Source organism: Zingiber officinale, chromosome 7B (genome assembly GCF_018446385.1).
Source record: "Zingiber officinale cultivar Zhangliang chromosome 7B, Zo_v1.1, whole genome shotgun sequence".
NCBI lineage: Eukaryota > Viridiplantae > Streptophyta > Magnoliopsida > Zingiberales > Zingiberaceae > Zingiber > Zingiber officinale.
Window position 1 is genome coordinate 206,913 of NC_055999.1, and position 21,876 is coordinate 228,788.

Below are 21,876 nucleotides of genomic sequence, written 5' to 3' on the forward strand. Positions count from 1 at the left end.
TGAGTTTTGGGACCAGGCAGCGACAGGACATCTCCGAGCTATAGGATGTAAGTGGTCTACTGCTAAATCATTTTCCTTACATACTTATTATTAACAGGAATGGCACGAAAAGGGTCGACTGCTATGCATCACCGTGGACAAGGTCAACCACGAAAATAACCCACGGTATCGATGGGTCCCGAACCTACTGGCCAAGAGACGGAGTTTACAGGAAACCCGAATGAGGTTGATTCAGGTAGCAGTGATCGGAATCCTCTAACCTCTACTTGAGAGCATGATTTACGGGCGCCGGGGGTACCACCTTCTATACCTGCTCCAGACACTACTGGTTGGGTGATGGATAGAGCCCGAATACCCTTGTTGGCGAAGTCTGTGAAAGATCGAACTACTCTGTTTCATGGGGGTGCTGACCCTTGGGCGGCTCGTAGCTGGTTGAAGAACTTGGAGGACACATTTTGGTACATGAAGCGTACAGATGAAGAGAAGGTGGAGTTGGCTGCATATCATCTTCGGGATCAAGCCGTCACTTGGTGGGACATGCAGAAGTCGATCTTTGGGGAACAACGTATCACGTGGCAGATGTACCGGGAGGCATTTGAGAGACAGTATTTTCCGGTTACATTTTGTCTATCCCGTCGTCAGGAGTTTCTGAGCCTCAAGCAAGGCGACCGTTCGGTGATGGAGTATAATGCAGAATTCAGTAGATTGGCCGAGTTTTGTCCTCATCTGGTGGCTCAGGATTATGATCGGATGTATCAGTTTACTCAGGGACTGGCGGCATACATACGACTCAAGATGTCCGGATTTCCCCGTAGTTCCTATCGAGAGGTCTTAGATCGAGCGTTATTTATTGAGATGACTCAGCAACAGGTGAATTTGGAAAAAAGTAATAATAAACAACTGACACAGAAGAAAGAGAAAAGAGGGCAAAGCTCACAGGTTACTTCAGGAGGGTCCTCTCCACCTCAGAAGACAAGGCGAACCTCGGATGGGGGTTCTCGTTCCTCTCAGCGAGACCGGAAGAATAACTTTGGAGGGATCATGTGTTTTCAGTGTGGCTCCAAGAGTCATACCAGGAATGATTGCCCGTTGGATCACGCTATATGCTTCTATTGTAAGCTTCCGGGGCATGAGAGTCAGAATTGCCCTCTAAAGAGACCACTCAGGGAGGGCGACCCACCCAGCCACGACAGCAGAAAGGACCTCAGAGGACTCAGAACGCTTCATATCAGCCGCAACTGTCGGGACCCCCGGGAAAAGTGTACCATATCCAGGGTCAGGAGTATCCAGTGATGCCAGCGACCACGCAGTACTCTACTGCGGCGTCCCCTTACCAAACATATCCGGTACAGCAAGACCCTGCACTTCCATCTCAGCCTTATTCGACATTTCAGCCGCAGACTCAGCCTCAGTACCCGCAGCAGATGACGCTCCTCCGAATCCACGTCAGCCTACTTTAAGGATGCCACCATCGAGTGCAGAGGTGGGACGGGGTTATGCCGTCACACGGGAGGAGGCACAGCGGGCCGAGGGATTGGACTTCCGAGGTATTAGCCACTTTATACCTTTAGTATAGATCTATTGATAGATACTGGTAGTTCTCATTCGTTCATCTCTCGGGTATAAAACATGTCATTTGTTGTTCAACATACTTAGGTCGTAAATTTGGGGACCAAATTTTTTATTAGTGGGGGAGAATGTAAAATACGGTAACAAATGATAATAAAAAAATAAGGTTTAATAGACAAATAACCTTATTAGGATTTTTAGGAATTTTTAGAAATTTTCTGGGATTTAATCTGAGCATGTAGGACGTATTTTGATGGGATAAAATTTTTAGCTTTGGAAAAGGTCTGTTTGGAATACCTATTTAATAGGGAGTTGATTTGATTAATAGGTATAGATTTTCTATTAAAGCCTAAGTTTCATACTCTTCCCTAACCCCTTGCGCCGAACTCCTCATCCTCCCTGAGCCCTCTCCCGCTCGCGATCCCCTGCCCAAAACCACCGCCGACCCCTCTTCCCTCTTCGTTGCGCTTGCGACGCCGGGCCCTAGCCAACTCGGCGCCGCTTCCTTCCTCCGTAGCTCCTCTATGCTCTCCCGAGCCACAGCCGAGTCTTCTTCCTTCCCTCTCGCGAGTTCTCGGACACCGCCGGCATCTCTTCCTCACACTAGCACTTGAGACGCCACACCACCGCCGGTCACGACGAGCCCTAGCTGCCGACCTTTCCTCCCCTTTCCTCATTCTTTTTGCCTTTCTCTCGGGTTTCTGAAGGGTTACGCTCGTTCTGCTCGGTTCCTTCCAGGTAAGGAATCAAACAATTGGAGGATGTTTGTTTTCGCTAGCTTTACTGGGTGGGAGATGTTCTCGTTTCATTTTGTTCGCCTTAAAGTTGCATTCGTCTTAACTAAATTATGTATCGGAATCAATTGCTCCAATCTATGAAATTTTTTAGGGTTTAGGGTTTAGGGTTTAGGGTTTAGTACATTGGTTGGTTATGCCAGAAATTAGATTATGCTAAAATAGATTTTGCAAGGTTCTTCCAGTTTATACCTATTGGATAGAATCGAGTTTAATTAGGTTAATTGATCCTTATAAGTGCAACTGTTGTGACCAACATTGTAAAAATTGATGTCATTGTATTTTCACACAAAGGCTTTTGATTTTATGGACAGGTTATGGTTAGATCTGGACTTAGAAGGATGATGTTTTTCCTTTTCTACTAATGTCGAGTGTGGTTATTTCTGCTTCCCGTGGATGGTTTTCAATGAAGTTCCTCTCCTTCATGATGCTTTCCGGTCTTCTTGGCAGATTTAGTATTCTTTGGGTGCCTTGGGAAGATTTCCATTGGTGGTGTTCTAAAGTTAATTTGTGTCCAGGCTTGGTTATGATTTCGGTTTGTTTCCTTTCCGGATGGGATAGATTTAGATAGTGTGGATTTTAATTAAGGATTTATTCATTGTATTTGGGTGAATCGAGGTTCATAGTTGAATTAGGATTTTTCCCTAATTAAGTTAGGTTTCGGTTTAGCTAGTGTCGTTTATGAAATTAGCTAAATTGTACATCATGTGATTTGCAGGACGTTGATTGAAGACGGTTGACACGATCTACATATAAAGGCGGGTATTTCTTGCTTTGTCTCTTTAGTCCTTTGAACTTGGTGCATGAGCTATTTTTGGATAAGAACTGCCTTACCTTGACTCCACTCATAATTTTTCCTATGCTTGATACTTCCACTCAAAATCTTTGAGTTACTCGTTTTTATATCCATACAGTCTCTTTTGTTATCCATGATCAGTAGCAGATACTAGATACCATGTTTGTATGCTTGATTTGTTAGTTATTTATATATTATGTTGAGCATGCTGGCTTCATGTAGCATACCTGTTTCTGCTTATATTGATATGATGACTGATGCCGCATCCTCGGCCACTCGAGAGAGTTGTAGCTGGAGTTGATGCCGCTTGTCCTGTCGTGCCACACTCGGCCATTCGTGTGAGTGGTAGCTGGAGTATGAGCCACAGGGACCCCACCGCAGATGTAGCTAGTTAGCTACTATGCAACTGTCCCCTCGGCCATTCGTGTGAGTGGTAGCTGGAGTGGTGTACAGTCTGTCACTGACCCGGCCTTTCGACCATACAGGGGTCATGGTGCGGAGAGGTGGGCGGGAGTGACCATCCGTGCATACGCTGTTATTATGATATTTGCTTTGGGCTGCTGTTGTATATGTATGCTGTTATTGCTATTTACTGTTGTTGTTTACATACGTTGTTATTGCTTGTATATACCTTGCTCGTCGTTTCTGTAGTTATGAGTAGTACTGTAGCAGATTAGTACCAGTTCTGTCCTACTATACCTAGTACTGTAGCAGATTAGTACCAGTTCTGTCCTACTATACTTAGCCTAGGATATGGTTTCAGGTATGAGTGCTTATTTTGGTTCTATTGTAGTATTTGCTATTTCTTTTATGAGACTGTATACTCTTGGCTCGTTTTCTACTTATATGTTATGTTCATGCACTATCTCTCTCCTTACCCGCTGAGTTCCAATACTCACCACCCCGCAAAATGATTTTCTTTCGCCAGGTAACAGGTAGATGAGTCATGGATGCTTGGAGAGTCCCAGCTGCCAGTCCCACGACACACTCGAGGATAGCTTCTTTTTCTGGTTTTGATTGCTAACGCAATTTATGTTTTGGTTTTGTGAACTTGGTATTGTATGCTTCGATATGGATTTTGGAGTCTAGTCTGGTGGTTGTAGGTATTTTGTTAGTGTCATTGTTAGTTTTACGTTCGTATTATTTTGTGTCTTCCGCTGTGCATGTTTCCAGTCGTGTGGGTTGTTGTTAACTGCGTGGTTGTTTTTATTCATTTATGTCCAGCCAGGTAGGCTGTGTATATTAATTGCGTGTTTGTGTTATTTCTATATTGTTATCTATTCCAGCCGCATGTGGCTGAGGTATATGGTGATGTAGTAATGTTTCAGATTGTCCGCCGTACAGGGGAGATGTTGCCGAAATTTTTTTTGGCAAGGACTCCTCTGAGGTCGTGACACCCATTGTCTTACTTTTTTCATCGCTGAGATGAACTCAGGAAGGAGGAAAAAACTATATAAAAGATGATACTATTTTCGTTTTGGATGTCACGGCTAGGATTAACATTGATACAATGTCACACTTGGGATATGGACAAATTTACTCTGGTTTCATGTTTGTCATACATGCTGGGACAAATTTACTCTGGCTAGCATCAATTTGTTGTGACTCTTGTCATAATCTTCTTCTGGTATATCTTGCATGTCAATTTGAGAAAAAAGTCTTGATGCACTTGTTAGGATGTTCTAAATGATTGTTTCACCATCTCTGTGGTAAAGTATAATGATTCATAATTCTGTAATATAGTTTCTTGTTCTGGACAGATGGATAAGATCATAAAAGGATGGATAAGAATTAAAATAACATAGAAATATGAATATCTCCTTGATCTGCTTGATTTGGGAGGATAATAAATGAGCTACTGGAACCCATTTGATCTGCTCAATTGTTTTCATCTACTTCTAGTCCATCCGCCCAAGTAAACAACACGAGGGAGCAATTTTTTTAAGAATCTGTTCTATCATCTGTCCACTCACTTATCTGTCCAAAGAATCATATTCTTAGATGAAATTACAATCTTCATGCATTCTAATTCTGTCTCAGACAAATTACTCCTAGAATTTAACTTCATTTGTTTCTAGAGGCTTGTACTGTCTTGATATTATTGGTATGTGAATTTCCTGCTGGCAACATTTTTTTTTCAGGTAAATATGATACGTAAGACTACTGTTCTAGATGTGATGAGGCGACTTTTACAGGCGAATGCAATCTTCCTTTTACTATTATTTTGTAGTGCTTTTCTAAATGGATCTGCTCCTGACTCATTTCTCCTTGGCAGACTAAAAATATTATGGTGTCATCTTACACAAAAGAAGCTATCCAAGCTAAGTATATATCCATATTAAACATTATCCAAGGAGATGTGGATCCTACACAGGTAGTGGTTTGTTTGGAAACTAGGTTGTGTTTTTTCCGTATATCTATGAAGCTATGTTTTTCTTGTCAGTTCGTTAGTTTTTTGAGTCTGTAAATGCATCCGTTGCAAACAAATATGGCTAGAATGCACCAGTATTCAGTGATAAAAATGTCCCAACAATGATTTTGATACTTAGCAACAGTAAAAAAATTATACGCACATTACTGTCTATGTTGGGCAGGAAAGCACCAGTCAATATGTTTCCTATGAACTAGTAAGAATCCATGGTTGAGTCTTCAAGTAATATAATGGATCTTTAACTAGCAGCTGTTGCTCATGACTTATCATCGACGAGTTTTTTTTGGATAATCTGTTTATGAAATAGCTCTTTTTTGGCTTTCTCCTGTTATCTTTATTAATTTGTTCTTTCATTTGGGTACATGAAAGCTTGCAAAGCATACGTGAAAGAAAGCTCGTTAACTTTATTGAGTGGGGCCCAGCTAGCATTCAGGTCACGTGGATGACATAATTTGTATTGTTTCTTGATTCAATTTGGTTTGACTTTCATTATGTATTTGCAGGTTGCATTATCTAGAAAATCGCCATACATCCAAACTACCCATCGGGTAAAACCCTCGTTGCACTCTCTGTAGATAATATAATGAGTTAAGCAAGACCAGCATTCCATCTCTTGGAAGTTAATCCTCTTCTGTCTCGTATTTTAGATTGATAACTTCTAACACCATCTAGAAGAGAAATCTCTTGTTCTAAAAGCATTTGGAAACTAAATGAAGAAACTGTGATGAGATCTATTTTGAGAAATGATTGGAATGGTTGCCATGACTAGACTTATACGTGTGAAAATTCAATTTGATTTGATATTTCCCTCTATGAATTAAGTCCAATTTAACTCCATCAACTTTCTGTAAATTCATTTAGGTAAGTGGTCTAATGCTGGCAAAACCATACCAGCATTCGGCATCTTTTCAGCAAATGCCTGGGTCAGTATGAAAAGCTGAGGAAAAAACAGGCTTTCCTTGACAATTATCGAAAGTTTCCAATGTTTGTAGTAAGTCCCAGAGTTCTAAGACTCCACATTTGGATTGAATTCACAACATCAAAGCCTTTTTTTTGGATTGTGTGTTCATGAAAGTTGAAAAGTTTAAGTATGTCATTAAGATGCTCGTATCTAATTATATTATTTTGCTTGGCTTTATCAGGATAATGATCTTCTGAGTTTGATGAATCTCAGGAGGAGTTTGATGAATCTCAGGAGATAATAGAAAGCTTGGTCGATGAATACAAGGCATGCGAGTCTCCAGATTACATCAAATGGGGAATGGAGGTAAACATTAAAAGAAAAAAAATGAATACATATTTCTGCTTATTGAAACCGTCTGTATATCAGAATACTTTCATATAATAGTGATCTTGTCCGAAATCGATGAAGGCGGTGAGCTGGGAACGTGACTCTGCTGTTAACTCGGTGAAGATCTTGCGCTTTCCTGTAACACAAGGAGTGTTAATGTCGGGGCAGGGAAGGGATTCCCGGCGTTGCTCCTCCGACGCTCAAGTCAATGATCGACGTACAAGGAGAAAAATCGTAAAAAATTGTAGCAACGAGCGTGTTCAAATGTGAAGCATTGCATTCCTCCGCGATGGAGACCCCTTCTAAAGTACGATTTGCCTATAGTATGTTCTCTGTCATTTCTAACACAAACTTCTAGAAAAATACAACATGATAGGTGCACGATTCTTCTATGGGCCAATCGGTCGTCAATCGGCCAGGAGGACGCCCATTTCGTCCTATGGGATGCCGCCTTCGACTCGGCGCTCACTCGGTCTATCCCTTGAACAGAGTGAAGGAACATTGGACCTGGTTGGCCTTAAAGCCCAATCGGCTTGAGTCACGTCAACATATTCACTACTTGGCAATGAGGATGGCCTATTGGTTCCAAACTGGGATGCTAAATCCGACCGAATCGAAGGCCTGGTCGGTCTATCCCTTGAACAGAGTGAAGGAACATTGGACCTGGTTGGCCTTAAAGCCCAATCGGCTTGAGTCACGTCAACATATTCACTACTTGGCAATGAGGATGGCCTATTGGTTCCAAATTGGGATGCTAAATCCGACCGAATCGAAGGCCTGGTTGGACACTTATCTTTGACCGGGCGTGTAAGCAGCTCGGGCTCACCCCAACCGTTGTTGACATCTTTGACCTCCTATTGATTTTGACCATCATGTCAGCTAGTCCTTATCACTTTGACCCGCTTTTTTTTGGGGGTGGGGGTCCACTCTTATCGCCGTATCAAATAGCATTATAATCAGGAAGAAAGCGATGCCAGTATAGTAGTTGCCCTAGATTCAAAACTATTAGTGTAAATATCAAGTTTGGCTTCCCACTGAAAGTCATCTCTTATCAAAACGAGGAAGTATGTTTGTTCACATCTGGGTGGTGTTCTTGTCAATTTTTCACTGAATGGTTATTGACCCGATGTATAGTGGGTGGCCCGAAGGATAACACAAGGCCAATGGTCAAGGTCATGTGGCGGTCAAAAGTCAAGATAAGGTGGCAGTCAAAGTCGAGGGGTACGTGTCCAAATCGCCCAATAGTTGGCCGGGTTCCCAGGGCATAGTCCCTCACTTCTGGACACAACCCCAATCCATTCCCGTCATTTCCAGTAATGATCGGAATCACAGTTCATTGTCCCTCACTTCTCATGGGCAAGGCTCCTAGTCTACTCCCGACCGGCTCCACGCTGGTCAAACCCCTAGATTCAGTCCCCTCACTTCTCATGGGCAAGACTCCTAGTCTACTCCCGGTCAGCTCCACGTCGGTCGGACCCCAGAGCCTCATGGGCAAGACTCCTAGTCTACTCCCGGTCAGCTCCACGTCGGTCGGACCCCAGGGCTCAGTCCTCTCACTTTGCATGGGCAAGACTCCAAGAATACACCCGGTCGGTCCTAGTGCCTATCGAATTTTCGCCAGGGGACAACAATGTTAGGGTTATAAGTGTGCAGGGCTCATGCACCTCCTAGACTCTCGCCTCAGTGCGAGTTATAAGCGAGTAAGGCTCTCGCGTCCAATAACCATCTGATTGGGTCTGAGACTCTCATCCCAGCAATGAGTTATATAAATGTGCAAGGCTCATGCGCCTCCTAGACTCTCGGCCTAGAGTGAGTTATAAGCGAGCAAGGCTCTCGCGCCCAACGACTATCAGGTCAGGCCCAGATTCTCATCCCAGCGGTGAGTTATAAGCGTGTCTGGCTCACGCACCCCTAGACTCTCATTCCAGCTGGTAGACAGTGATACTACTGGATGTATGACAAATATAAGCAATGTCGGCGTCTTGTGCATCATATACTTCCCCCGTAGTAAGACTGTCAATAGCGTAAATAAAAACTTCCCAGTGTTTACAGCATTAATTTTGTTGTATTGTTTAATAGTCCAGCACAAACACTTAATTTAATAAAATTTAATTAATTAATTGAATTAATTAGTAATAAATATTTTTCAACAGATGAAATATACCTGTATCAAACGTAACAAATAAGGAAAAATATGTAGTATGCATTATTCTTGTATTATTTGATTCGAATGCTAATCTTCGAAGAATCCACAACATTTTCAAATCTAAAAACTATGCAATACCACATTATATGTCCCATTAATGGAATCCGCATATAACATAACATAGTTAATTAATATATAATTAAATGAAGGTAACCTCAGTCCACTAGCTAATTAGTTTTGTAAGAAATATATATAAATCTTACTTGACTCGTTAGTTGGTCCGTCATTAAAATTTCAACCATCGGCTTTTCCTATAATTAATAAATTAATAAAAAATAGTAACTAAGTGATTCTTTTAACAATTTATTGATAGTAAGTAGTTAATCTATATATAGTTACCATGGACGCCAGTGAAAACATAATGTTGAGCATCGTCTGGCGAAAGTAGGAGTGTGTTGAGTCGTAAAATAGATTTGATAGGAAGATAAGCAATCCAATAAGCATCTGCACATGTATATTAATTCATAATATTTAAAAATAAAAATAATTTGAAATGATATATATACACATACATACCAGGACGAGGACTCTTGGAATAGAGTCAATATACTTGCTTCTACTGGCAAACAGAAGAAGTGCGAGGAGGCCGATAAAGACAACCATCAAAAGGAAAGTGCTGATGAGGAAAGCATCACGGTGCTCAAGAGCCATATTAGGCGATAAGTTCAAAATGTAGTCATGATTAATTATGTTATGGTGTCATACCAATAGATTGCATTTATAGAAAAATATGAGCAAACTAATCAAAGTAAATATACTGCATGGAATGGAATTCATAGAGAATATTACAAAAATTTTGGTAAACAACCTACTGAAAGTGATATCAAATAATCAAGCTAAGAATTAATACATAGAGAATTATACCAAAACATCGGATAAATTCTTTTGATGTAATCATTAAGATGCACATTGAAATTAAGCAGTCGAGCTAAAATGGCATGTAAAATGATTGATAATACAAAACTATCGGTGAAGAACCCTATAACAAACATATCTTTCATTAATAAATAATTAATAAGTTAATAATAATATAATTGTATTCAGAGAAAATGTCCTTGAGGATTTCTTCTATAATTCTTTGGAGCAGGATGACGGATGGGCGAGGGATCCTATGGAGCTATTAGGATATGATGGCGGATGGATGAGGGACCTTATGGAGCCCTCGGAGTGGAATGACGGAAGGGCGGAGGACCTTATGGAACTCTTAGAGCGGAATGACGAATGGGCGAGGGACCTTGTGGAGCTATCAGAGTTGGATGATGGATGGGCGAACCTGCCTGAGCGGGAGGATAGACGGGCAGAGGGTCTCGTCGCTCTTCCGGAATAACCCGCCCTCTCCGATTTATTTCAAAATTACTCATCCGAAGGGGCCATACATCGAGGCCTTGGATAGAGTATCTATTGCAAAAGAGAAGGCGTTTGTAGGAAAAAGCATGAGGGGGTAAATCAAAAACAAAGTTCTTACCTAGTGAGGGTGGTATTTCCGCTGGGAGGGAGCTTAGACCAAACATCTACAAGATTCCCTCCTAACGCAACTCGGAAATATCAAACTTCAGACCTGCCAATCGCTCTGAAGTTTCGGTGAATGATCGCTATGTGCGGAAGTCGCCTAGCTTAGGCACGACTGGAAGGAGTGATTGATGTCCAATCAGCCAAGCCACAGGAAAGGAAAAGTGAAGAAAAAAATACTTAGTTTTCCAATCCCTCCCCTGAAGAGGCATTTTTGTCAAAAAAGGTTGTACTAGGATGAGGTTGAAAACGAAAAATGTCATCAGTCTGGCGTTACGGAACAAAAAAGCAATGAAACAGGCATGTCAAGGGAATTTCATACAGACGGAAGAAGATAGTGGTCCCACATAGTATGCAGATAAAATTGGGGTTGAACTGGCAAAGGGGAATGCTGAAATACCGACTCATGTCGGAGAAGAAAGTAGGGAGGGGGAAACAAAGGCCCGCATGGATTTGATCTTTAAAGATATATATTATTACCGATCAATAAAGTGATATACTCCTTGGGTTGTTGATGAGGTCTCAGAAATCTTTTGATTTTATTTCTGTCATTGTTAGCTAGGTTCTTTATAAACATAGACTCCAACGTGTCTTTTAGTGTTAACACCTATATTAATAGTAATTAATTACCAACTTTATATATACATACACATATTACTACCTTTTTCAACCTATTGAAGTATGACCTTTCCGCCTCCGTCCTGAATAAATCGATAATTTATTTTTCATTTGATACCTTCATTTAAATAATTAACATTTAATTTATTTCAAATTTATAAACTAAGACATTAATTAAAGTTTTAGTTTTATTTTTATTAATTATAAAACAAGGTTAAATATTAAAGATGAATGAATAAATTAAGAGATAAATTAAAACTATAAATAAATTAATAACTAATTATCTTTTTTAATTTCTAAATTATATCTTTAAACGTCTCCATGATTAAATAACTGCAAAGACAATATAAATATATAATTTATATAACTTTATAATTTTTATTTACTATGAGAAATGAAAAAAAAATATAATAAAGAAAAGTAAAAACAACGATACCTGTAATTCTCAAGGTGGCAGATAGTGGTGTACAATTTGATGGAGGAATCCCGGATTAACATTTTCTTACTTCTCAACTCGATGATGGTCAATAGGGAAATATCTACCGTTTGGGTAATCACTTAGTTTATTTTCGAGGTATTTCCGTAGTTCATCCATCAATTTCTCTTCACTCTCGTGACACTCTTTCTCAATGGATTGAAAAACTCTATTTACCCTTTCTAATTTTTCATGTAGTTTATCTCTATACTTTTCGACCTGTAATTTATATAGAAAATATATTTTATATATTTATTTTTACTGCTAATAAATAAATAATTATACACATTCTATTATCCTCCTTTGTTTTTTTCTATGATGTTCTTAAAAAAATAAATAAAATATTAAAAAAATAGATCAACTATATAAGTTTTATGGTGTAAGGGTTTAGAGTTTACCGGAATCATTAAATCGTAAAAGATGTTTACGGACAGAGCTTCAAAGCCAACTCTGTCAGCACGGTCGTGATCTCGAAGACGATCTTTCAAATTGTATAATAGATGCTTTAGTTCTCGGTATCGCATTAAGTTGTATTTCCATGGCATGATATTCTAAGAAAATTCATCTCTCATTTCTATCAATCAGGCTATTAAGGAAGAAGAGGAACTTCCTCCCTCTCACGGATCGGTCCTAATCTCAGATATAGAAAGTTAATGGGAGAAGAGAATGAGAGGAAGGTTCTCGGTGGTCGCTCGGTGGTAGCGACCATCGAGAACGAGCGACCATCGAGAACCTTCCTCTCCTTCTCTTCTGCATCGCTTCTCCCATTAACTTTCTATATCTGAGATTAGGATTGATCCGAGAGAGGAAGTTCCTCTTCTTCCTTAATAGTCTGATCGATGGAAATGAGAAATGAATTTTCTTGGGATATCATGCCATGAAAATACGACTTAATGCGATACCGAGAGCTAAAACATCTATTATACAATTTGAAGGATCGTCTTCGAGATCACGACCGAGTTGGCTTTGAAGCTCTGTCCATAAACATCTTTCACGATCTAATGATTCCGGTAAATTCTAAACCCTTATACTATTAATAACTTATAGTTGATCTATTTTTAAAAATATTTTATTTAATTTTTTAGGAACTTCATAGAAAAATACAAAGGAGGATAATAATATATACTGAGATAGAATATGTATAATTATTTATTTATTAGCAATAAAAATAAATATATAAAATATATTTTGTATATAAATTGCAGGCCGAAAAGTATAGAGATAAACTAAATGAAGAATTAGAAAGGGTAAATAGATTTGTTCATCCATTGAGGAAGAGTGTCATGAGAGTGAAGAGAAGTTGATAGATGAACTACGGAAATACCTCGAAAATAAACAAGTGCTTACCCAAACGGTAGATATTTCCCTATCGTTGTTTTTACTTTTCTTTATTATATTTTTTTTCTCATTACTCATAGTAAATAAAAATTATAAAGTTATATAAATTATATATTTATATTGTCTTTGTAGTTATTTAATTATGGAGACGTTTAAAGATATATTTTAGAAATTAAAAAAGGTAATTAGTTATTAATTTATTTATAGTTTTAATTTATCTCTTAGTTTATTCATTTATCTTTAATATTTAAACTTGTTTTATAATTAAAAAAATAAAACTAAAATTTAATTAATGTCTTAGTTTATAAATTTGAAATAAATTAAATGTTAATTATTTAAATGAAGGTATCAAATAAAAAATAAATTATCGAATTATTCAGGATGGAGGCGGAAAGGTCATACTTCAATAGGTTGAAAAAGGTAGTAATATGTGTATGTATATATAAAGTTGGTAATTAATTACTATTAATATAGGTGTGTTAACACTAAAAGACACGTTAGAGTCTATGTTTATAAAGAACCTAGCTAACAATGACAAAAATAAAATCAGAAGATTTCTGAGACCTCATCAACAACCCAAGGAGTATATCACTTTATTGATCGGTAATAATATATATCTTTAAAGATCAAATCCATGCGGGACTTCGTTTTCCCCTCCCCACTTTCTTCTCCGACATGAGTCGGTATTTCAGCATTCCCCTTTGCCAGTTCAGCCCCAATTTTATCCGCATACTATGTGGGATCACTATCTTCTTACGTCTGTATGAAATTCCCTTGACACGCGTATTTCATTGCTTTTTTGTTCCGCAACGCCAGACTGATGACATTTTTCGTTTTCACCCTCATCTTAGGACAACCTTTTTGACAAAATACCTCTTCAGGGGAGGGATTGGAAAACTAAGTATTTTTTTCTTCACTTTCCCTCTCCTGTGGCTTGGTTGATTGGACATCAATCACTCCTTCCAGTCGTGCCTGAGCTAGGCGACTTCCGCACATAGCGATCATTCACCGAAGCTTCAGAACGATTGGCAGTGGCCTAAGCTCCCTCCCAGCGGAAATACCGCCCTCACTAGGTAAGAACTTTGTTTTTGATTTACCCCTTTTGGTTTTTCCTCTTTTACAGTGGATACTCTATCCAGGGCCTTGGTGTCTGGATCCCTTCAGATGAGTAATTTTGAAATAAACCGGAGAGGGTGGGCTATTTTGGCAGGCCCTCTGCCCTTTATCCTCCCGCTCAGGCAGGTCCACCCATTCATCATCTAGCTCTGATAACTCCACAATGTTTATCGTCCATTCGTCATTCCGCTCTGAGAGTTCCACAAGGTCCCCTGCCCATCTGTCATTCCGCTCCGAGAGCTCCACAAGGCCCTCATCCATCCGCCATTCTATCCTACTAGCTCTGCAGGGTCCCCTACCCATCCGTCATCCTGCTTTAGAGTTGTCTGTTTCAAATGAACCGCTGACTTTTGCCGTAAAAGACCTCAGTCGCCTATCGGGGCTGCCCCAGTTTCGACTCGACTCGAGCAGAGACCCTCGCCCGTCCCTTCAGTCCCTCAAACAACTCTGACTGAGATAGGTCGCCCTGCTGTTGTTGAGCAAATTGGGATCGAGCGGGAATCTATACCTTCGTTCGGTGGAAAGCCCCGATAGAGATAGCAAAGCCTATTCTAAGGGGCCACCTCCTCAACTAATTGGCCCCTTCGCACGTCCTCGTCTAGCCAGACCTATCCTCGACACGTCGACCTCCAAGCTTGTTACTCCCCGTCGATTCTACTTCCATGTTGACATGCCTTCCCAGCAAAGGATGGCTATCGACCCCCACCTCACTCGGAGGGTAGTAGAATTAAAGGGTTTAATGACAGATGCCTGGATAGACTCTATGAAACAAATAAACGTCAGCTCGGTACTCGATCGGGTAGATGTGTTCGCTCAGGATGCCTCCGCGATAAGCCCATGATTTTTCTATTTCGGCAGGTGGGGTTGGTGTGATTCTAACTATTTCTTTTATTAGTTCTTTGCTTTCGGGCTGAACCTAAGCTAGCTAGCGATGGATTCGTATCGTCAAAACAAAATTTTGAAGGATCGCATAGCAAAGCTAGAATCTCATTCCTCTAATGCATTTCTAGAGGTGCATCGACTACAGCTGGAGACAGAGACTTTGACGAAGCTAACTGTTGGGAAGGAGAAAGCTTTAGGGGAAGCTATGCAGGCTGCGGATCTTCATTGGGTAAACAAAGAAAAGCTTGAAGCGCTCTTGCAGGCTACTGAGTCTAAATGTCGAGCGAAGACTGCCATAAAGGAAAAAACCGCAATGGACTTAGCGCAGAGACTAATGCGTTGGACAACCTAAAAAAGTCATATGCTTCTCAGGTAGCTCGCCTAACTAAGGAGCTCGGGGCCAAGGATATGGAATAATATGTTAGCAAAGGGACCTGGACTCCTGGGCTATCGAGTTAGAATCCTTGAAGCCGAACTGGAACAAACCAAGTTCAAGTCATCAACCTCGAAGGCCAACTGGGAGACTTATCAAGCGGGTGAAAATGGGCGTTTAGCGGCTAGGCAGGCGAACTACCTTTGTTCTCCTGAATTCGGGCGGCAATTTGGCGATCGCATTACCCAACACTCTCCTATGGAACAAACTACGTGAGGAGGGATATTTGACAACCTCCACACACACACACATAGAATTATAGAAGAAATGCTCGAGGACATTTTCTCTGAATATAATTATATTATTATTAACTCATTAATTATTTATTAATGAAAGATATGTTTGTTACAGGGTTCTTCACCGACAATTTTGTGTTATCAATCATTTTACATTTCATCTTAGCTCAACTCAACTGCTTAATTTTAATATGCATCCTAATGATTACATCGAAAGAATTTATCCGATCTTTTGGTATAATTCTCTATGTATTAATTCTTATCTCAATTGTTTGATATCACTTTCAGTGAGTTGTTCTTCGACACTTTTTGGAATATTCTCTATGTATTCTATTCCGTGCAGTGTATTTGCTTTGATTATTCTGCACATATTTTTCTATGAATGCAATCTATTGGCATGACACTGTAACAGAATCAATCATAACTATATTTTGAACTTGTCGCCTAATACGACTCTTGAGCACCGTGATGCTTTCTTCATCAGCACTTTCCTTTTGATGGTCGTCTCTATCGGCCTCCTCGCTCTTCTCCTCCTTCTGTTTGCCAGTAGAAGCAAGTATATTGATGCTATTCCAAGAGTCTTGCTGGTACAAGCAAATATATTGACTCTATTCCAAGAGTCCTCGTCCTGATATGTTTGTGTATAGATATCATTTCAAATTATTTTCATTTTTAAATATTATGAATTAATAAACATATGCAGATGCTTATTGTGTTGCTTATTTCCCATCAAATCTATTCTATAGCTGAACACGCTCCTACTTTCGTCGGACGATGTTCAACATTATGTTTTTGCTGGCATCCATGGTAATTATATATAGATTAACTACTTACTATCAATAAATTGTTAAAAAAATTACTTAGTTATTATTTTTTATTAATTTATTAATTGTAGGAAATGTCGATGGTTGAAATTTTAATGATGGACCAACTAACGAGTCAAGTAAGATATATATATATATTTATTACAAAACTAATTAGCTATTGAAATAAGTTTAACTTCATTTAATTATATGTTAAGTAACTATGTTATGCATGCAAATTTTCGTAATGAGACATATAATATGGTATTGCTTGGTTTTTTAGATTTGAAAATGTTGTGTGTTCTTCTAAGATTAGCATTCGAACCAAACAGTACAAGAATAATGCATACTACATATTTTTCCCTGTTTTGTTTGGTACAGGTATATTTCATATCTTGAAAAAATATTTATTACTAATTAATTCAGTTACTTAATTAAATTTTATTAATGAAGTGTTAGTGTTGAACTGTTAAACAATTCAAATTGATGTTACAAACACTGGAAAGTTTTTATTTACGTTGTTGGCAGTCTTACTACCGTGGAAGTACATAACGTATAAGATGCCGACATTGCTTATATTTGTCATACTCACATCCAGTAGTATCACTATCTACCAACTCTACTGGGACTTTGTCATGGACTGTGTCTCCTTGACTTCCAATCCCCGAACCGCTTTCTCATAGACAAACTCATTGAAAATAAAATTATATTACTACACATCCATGGTAAGTAGATTAGTATAGTTAAGTGATCGACTATATATTCATATAATATATAAATGTTACCGGGCTTGAACCTTATACTTCAATTTACATGGATCGTGAATTTGATGCCGTTGGAATTAAGTCAAGAAGAGAACCAAATGATTAGTTTTCTACTTGCTTCCTTGGAAATAATTCGACAAGCAGATTGGAATTTCTACGTGTATATAGGCTTAATGAATTTAATAGCTAAATACATTTTGATATTATTATAGTGATTGGTGTGTAATCATATTTACATGTAAATGTATAGAATAGAGAATGTGCATTTCCAATCACAGAGCACTGAGGTTTGTTTTCCATATTTTTGACTTTTTTAAAATCTTTTTCTTCATCTTTTAAATCCTAGCTTATTGTTAGAAATCTATGTACAAACTTTCATTCTTCCTATCAGACATGCAATTCCGATATGGCATGTAGAATTAGACATGCAATTTCGATGGTTGAGTTTTTCTTTAATTATTCCTATAACACTAAATTTTAAAAGTTAGACAACTGCTAGCATTTAAGTATTTAAGTAGGTCCTTGTGAATGTGATCTATGTTCCTTGTGTATTTTTTCCTCAAAATTTGAAGAGGCTTAAGATATTCCTTGATTTTTTTTTTCTTTCTATAATTTATTGTAATACTTACAATAGAAAGATATTTTTTTAATTAGGTGGTGATTTAATGCTGCAAAAATGTTTGTTGGTATATTGGAACAACTTCCAAATAAATTGTATTCTTATAGGCCAATAATTCTAAGAGCACTATAGTACTTAATTCTAAGGGCACTACAGCTTAAGATGCAAAAGGTTTTCTCTAACTGATATGTTAATTTAGCATTTTTTTTCATGGCCATCAATTTTTTTCTCATAAATGAGGTACTGTCTTAGTTTTTTGTTTTTTCATGGCTACAAATGAACTGAGGACGGAGGGGAAAATTATACAAAGGATGGTACTATCTTCGTTTTGGATGTCACCGTTAGGATTAACATTGAAACAGAGGTCACACTTGGGACATGGACAAATTTGCTCTAATTTCATGTTTGTCATACGTGTGAACTTTATGAGTATTTTTGTGTTGTTGTTTTTCTTAGGTGGACAGAGACAAATGACTAATCTCTTAGGAGAAGTGTCTTACCAACTGAAGTCACCGCCACCTTGATGTTGTTTTTCTTAATTGCTGAATGCTGATGCAGGAATAATTAGGTTGCGGTTAGTTACCTCACACGTCATTTCCAAATTCCAATGGCCCAGTCAATCACTACCGGCACCACCCTGCCTGTCATTATTTTGTTTGTTGTTCATTTGCATCAATTGGTTGGTGGTGATCTATGTTAATTTGGAACTGGAGCCACTTGGTCTCTACCAAGGAGCTAGCTGATGAGAGTGAGCGAACGTGTTGTTGACATCTGAGAATCTTTATGGATCATTGATTCTTATTCTCCGTACGAGTAAGTGGCATTGTTGTAATCACTAATTTGGATCATAGCATGCTGAGGATATATACATGGTCGCAGCCTGTGCATTTGGCCCATCACCAATGAAATATTGCAGACCTCAAGATCATAAAAAAAAAATAGCTTCTTGAGGCCACTTTCAATGGCGTTGCAGGTTAGATTGAAACCATCGATGCCAGTTTTGAGACTGTTCAGTGGAACAATTAGCACTGATGGAGCCTACGCTGAAGGGGGTACGGATCGATCTTCACGTAGCCGCATTTTGTTGGGCATCTGCCATCAGGCATAGCAGATTCAACTGCAAGCTAAGCAGCAGCAGCAGCAGCAGCAGCAGCATTATTTGGGAGAAGAGCAGAGACACGGCGGGTGCTGCTGCAGCTGAATGCATTGCTTCTAATTATCAGATCGATAGGTCAAAACTAAACTACACGCGAACATGTATCGTATCCTTGCCATCACACACTAGATTGATGTATGATATGCTTACTAGACTAAACTACACGCGAACATGTATCGTATCCTTGCCATCACACACTAGATTGATGTACCAGTATTGAATACGTACATAAGCTTAAGTCTAAGTCTAACTCAAAGTGAAAGTCAATTCGTACAAATTCACGTGCAAGTCCAAATGTCAAAATCCTTTCGTGCACCTCACGTGTTAAATGCATACCCAAGACCACGTGTTAAATGCATACACGAGTCCGAGTCAAAGTCAAAATCATTTCGTGCACCTCGCCTTCCAACGTGTAATATTAATGATAGTTAAAATATGAAATATTGTGATATTAATTTATAAAATTAAAATTTAATGTAAATGAGTATATTTGTTTATTATACCTTGATCATTGTATTAATGGTTAATAGTATGTGATTTACGTAGTCTAAGGATAAATGGTGTTGAAACGGGCAAATTATCTTTTGTCAGATATAAATACATAAGAAAAAAAAAATCAAAGTTAGGTAATCCTTTTAATAAATTGTTTCAGAAATTACAAACGAAATTTTATCATAAACATTAATCTAGTTATATTAACCCTAATTACATTGGGATTATAACAATTAGAGCTCTATAATAGAAAGTAGTTCTGAATAGTTAGATAACGTCTCGCAGTGAATAGATTTAGACTCACCTCATAGTCTATTTAACTGAATTTAAATCTATTCCAAATAAGATGAATTTAATATAGGATAAATCTGACCATTGTCATTGTTAGTGGAGAGCATATCTCCTGGATCATTTTTTTTTTTTTTAATGATTCAAGAGATGTGTTATTCGTATTTACGACTTGATTGTGGTCGTGATCCGATCGTAATTGGTTGTGATCCCTTCTTGATTCATCGTCCCCACCAGGTTATAATTTGGTTCGGAGCGGACGGCCTCTGGTGGTGGATAAATGATCAGGTTACTGACCGTCGGGCGATGGTGTTCTCCAGGTAGTCTTCGGTCGTCCGTTTCGAATCAAAATATAATCTGGTGGGGACGATGATCCCAAAAAGAGATCGCAACCAATTATGATCGGATCACAATCATAATTCAATCGTAAATACGAGTGACATATCATCTGAACCATAAAAAGTGATCGAGAGATCTTGTCAAATTTTATTATTAATATTTTTTAAGAATAAATGTCTGTAGATTGTCGACCCAGCCGGCTTATTTTCTTCTGCACCTAAAAAATTAGAGAAATAAATATTTTATTAATGTATAATGCCTCGGTTGAAAATTACACTCTCATTACAACTCTAATTATAAATTTTTTATTCATTATATAGAATACTTGTAGAATTTATTCACAGGTGGATGGAGAAATTAAACCAAACAGCAACACTAATATAATTAATTAATTAAGCTCGTCCCATCATTAGTGGCAGATCGCGCCGCCGGCGATGGTTCATGTACTCCGGCGCCGTCGTCATCACCGGGGTTATCATTTGCTGGAGACTCAGCTGCTCGTAAAACTTCTTGATGAACTCCTCCGCATCCTGGTCGATCCCCCCGTCCGCCTCCCCTTCCTCCTCCTTCAGCGGGAACGGTGAGTCGGTGATCCTCAGCTGCCTCACCTGCGCCGCGGGGCTCTTCCAAATCGCCAGCGAAGGCGTCGCCACCGCCGAAGCAGAGTACTCTTCGTCTTCGCCGCCCCCGTCGTTATCGATATCCGCCTCGGCATTGAGAATTTCAATGGCCTTGAACACGGCGTCGTCGTCATCGTAGCGGCGGTGGTGACGCCGGCGGCGGTGGCGGCGGAAGGTGGGGTAGGACGGGGTGTTGCTGAAGCTGAATTGCACCTCCCGGGGGCTGTAGAAGGCGAGGTTGGGGTCCATGGACTGGCAGGTGAGGGCGGAGTACATGGAAGCGGCGCCACCTCCGCCGGCGCCGCCGCCGTGGTGGTGATGGTGGTGGCTGAGGAGATGAGAGAGGGCTTTTCCGGCGATTTTGCCTCGCTTGAGGAGGAGGTCGAGGTCGACCATAAGCTTGTTCTTGGAGAAGCCCAGGAACACCAACCTCACAATATGCCAGAACCTCCTACCTCCTCTGGCTGACGTCATCTCCATGAAATTACTTATTTTTTTATTATTTTTCCCGAATTTATGGAGAGGAATTAAGAGAGGAAGAGGAAGAGTGGATTTATATTGGTTTGAGAAAAAATGGTGGAAGGAGAGGGAAGGTATTTATATTACACAAGCGGAGTGGAAGGAAATAAAGGGAAAATATGGAAAAATAAAATGATGAAGAAACTAATTAAGAACAGTGGCTGCAAAGAGAACATGTATGGTGTGAGGATATTTTTCCACTGCAATTATTGGATCAGAAATTACTAGAAAGTCCTCAATAAATTAGAAAATGAGACTCGTATATAATTAAAATTTAACATTCAATTAAATTAAGAAAAGTTCATTGAAATAAAATAAAATAAAATAAAATTTTAAGAGGAATTGGAATATAAGGATTATAGTGACAAGTAATCAGAGAGGATTGTACTAATCTTAATTATAATTAGAGTTTGGAATGACAAGTTAATGAGCAGCCTTGTTTATGGAGCCACGTGGACAGCGTGGGGCCCTGCATTAATGCCGACGTGTACGCGACGAGATTTTTGTCTAATTAATATATTAAAAAACCTAAAGAAGGAGAGAATAATTTCATTATATTAGCTGACAAATTTATTTAGTGCA

General features: G+C 39.1%; 3 protein-coding genes across 31 annotated transcripts; 2 read left to right on the top strand and 1 right to left on the bottom strand.

The window, feature by feature from the left end:
• Positions 1–336: 336 nt before the first annotated feature.
• On the top strand, positions 337–1,028 carry LOC122007373. Its single transcript, XM_042563244.1, has 2 exons — positions 337–811; positions 910–1,028. The coding sequence occupies exons 1-2, from the start codon at positions 337–339 to the stop codon at positions 1,026–1,028; spliced, it is 594 nt and encodes a 197-aa protein (XP_042419178.1).
• A 3,371-nt stretch (positions 1,029–4,399) lies between these two features.
• On the top strand, positions 4,400–19,187 carry LOC122004842 (tubulin gamma-2 chain-like). Of its 29 annotated transcripts, none has more exons than XR_006118257.1 (7): positions 4,400–5,354; positions 5,435–5,533; positions 5,960–6,023; positions 6,094–6,138; positions 6,765–6,857; positions 17,988–18,244; positions 18,337–18,690. XR_006118257.1 is itself a non-coding variant. In XM_042559660.1 (6 exons), the coding sequence occupies exons 2-6, from the start codon at positions 5,517–5,519 to the stop codon at positions 18,986–18,988; spliced, it is 354 nt and encodes a 117-aa protein (XP_042415594.1). In that variant the 5' UTR covers positions 4,400–5,354; positions 5,435–5,516; the 3' UTR covers positions 18,989–19,187. The 29 variants fall into 29 exon arrangements, 3 of the variants coding, with proteins under 3 accessions (XP_042415594.1, XP_042415595.1, XP_042415596.1); XR_006118262.1 differs by lacking the exon at positions 4,400–5,354 and adding an exon at positions 6,452–6,678 and having other exon boundaries at positions 5,429–5,533; positions 6,939–18,244; XR_006118269.1 differs by lacking the exon at positions 4,400–5,354 and adding an exon at positions 6,452–6,678 and having other exon boundaries at positions 5,429–5,533; positions 15,154–18,244.
• A 1,231-nt stretch (positions 19,188–20,418) lies between these two features.
• Positions 20,419–21,396, bottom strand: LOC122003446. Its single transcript, XM_042558549.1, has one exon. The coding sequence runs from the start codon at positions 21,253–21,255 to the stop codon at positions 20,548–20,550; it is 708 nt and encodes a 235-aa protein (XP_042414483.1). The 5' UTR covers positions 21,256–21,396; the 3' UTR covers positions 20,419–20,547.
• Between the last annotated feature and the right edge of the window lie 480 nt (positions 21,397–21,876).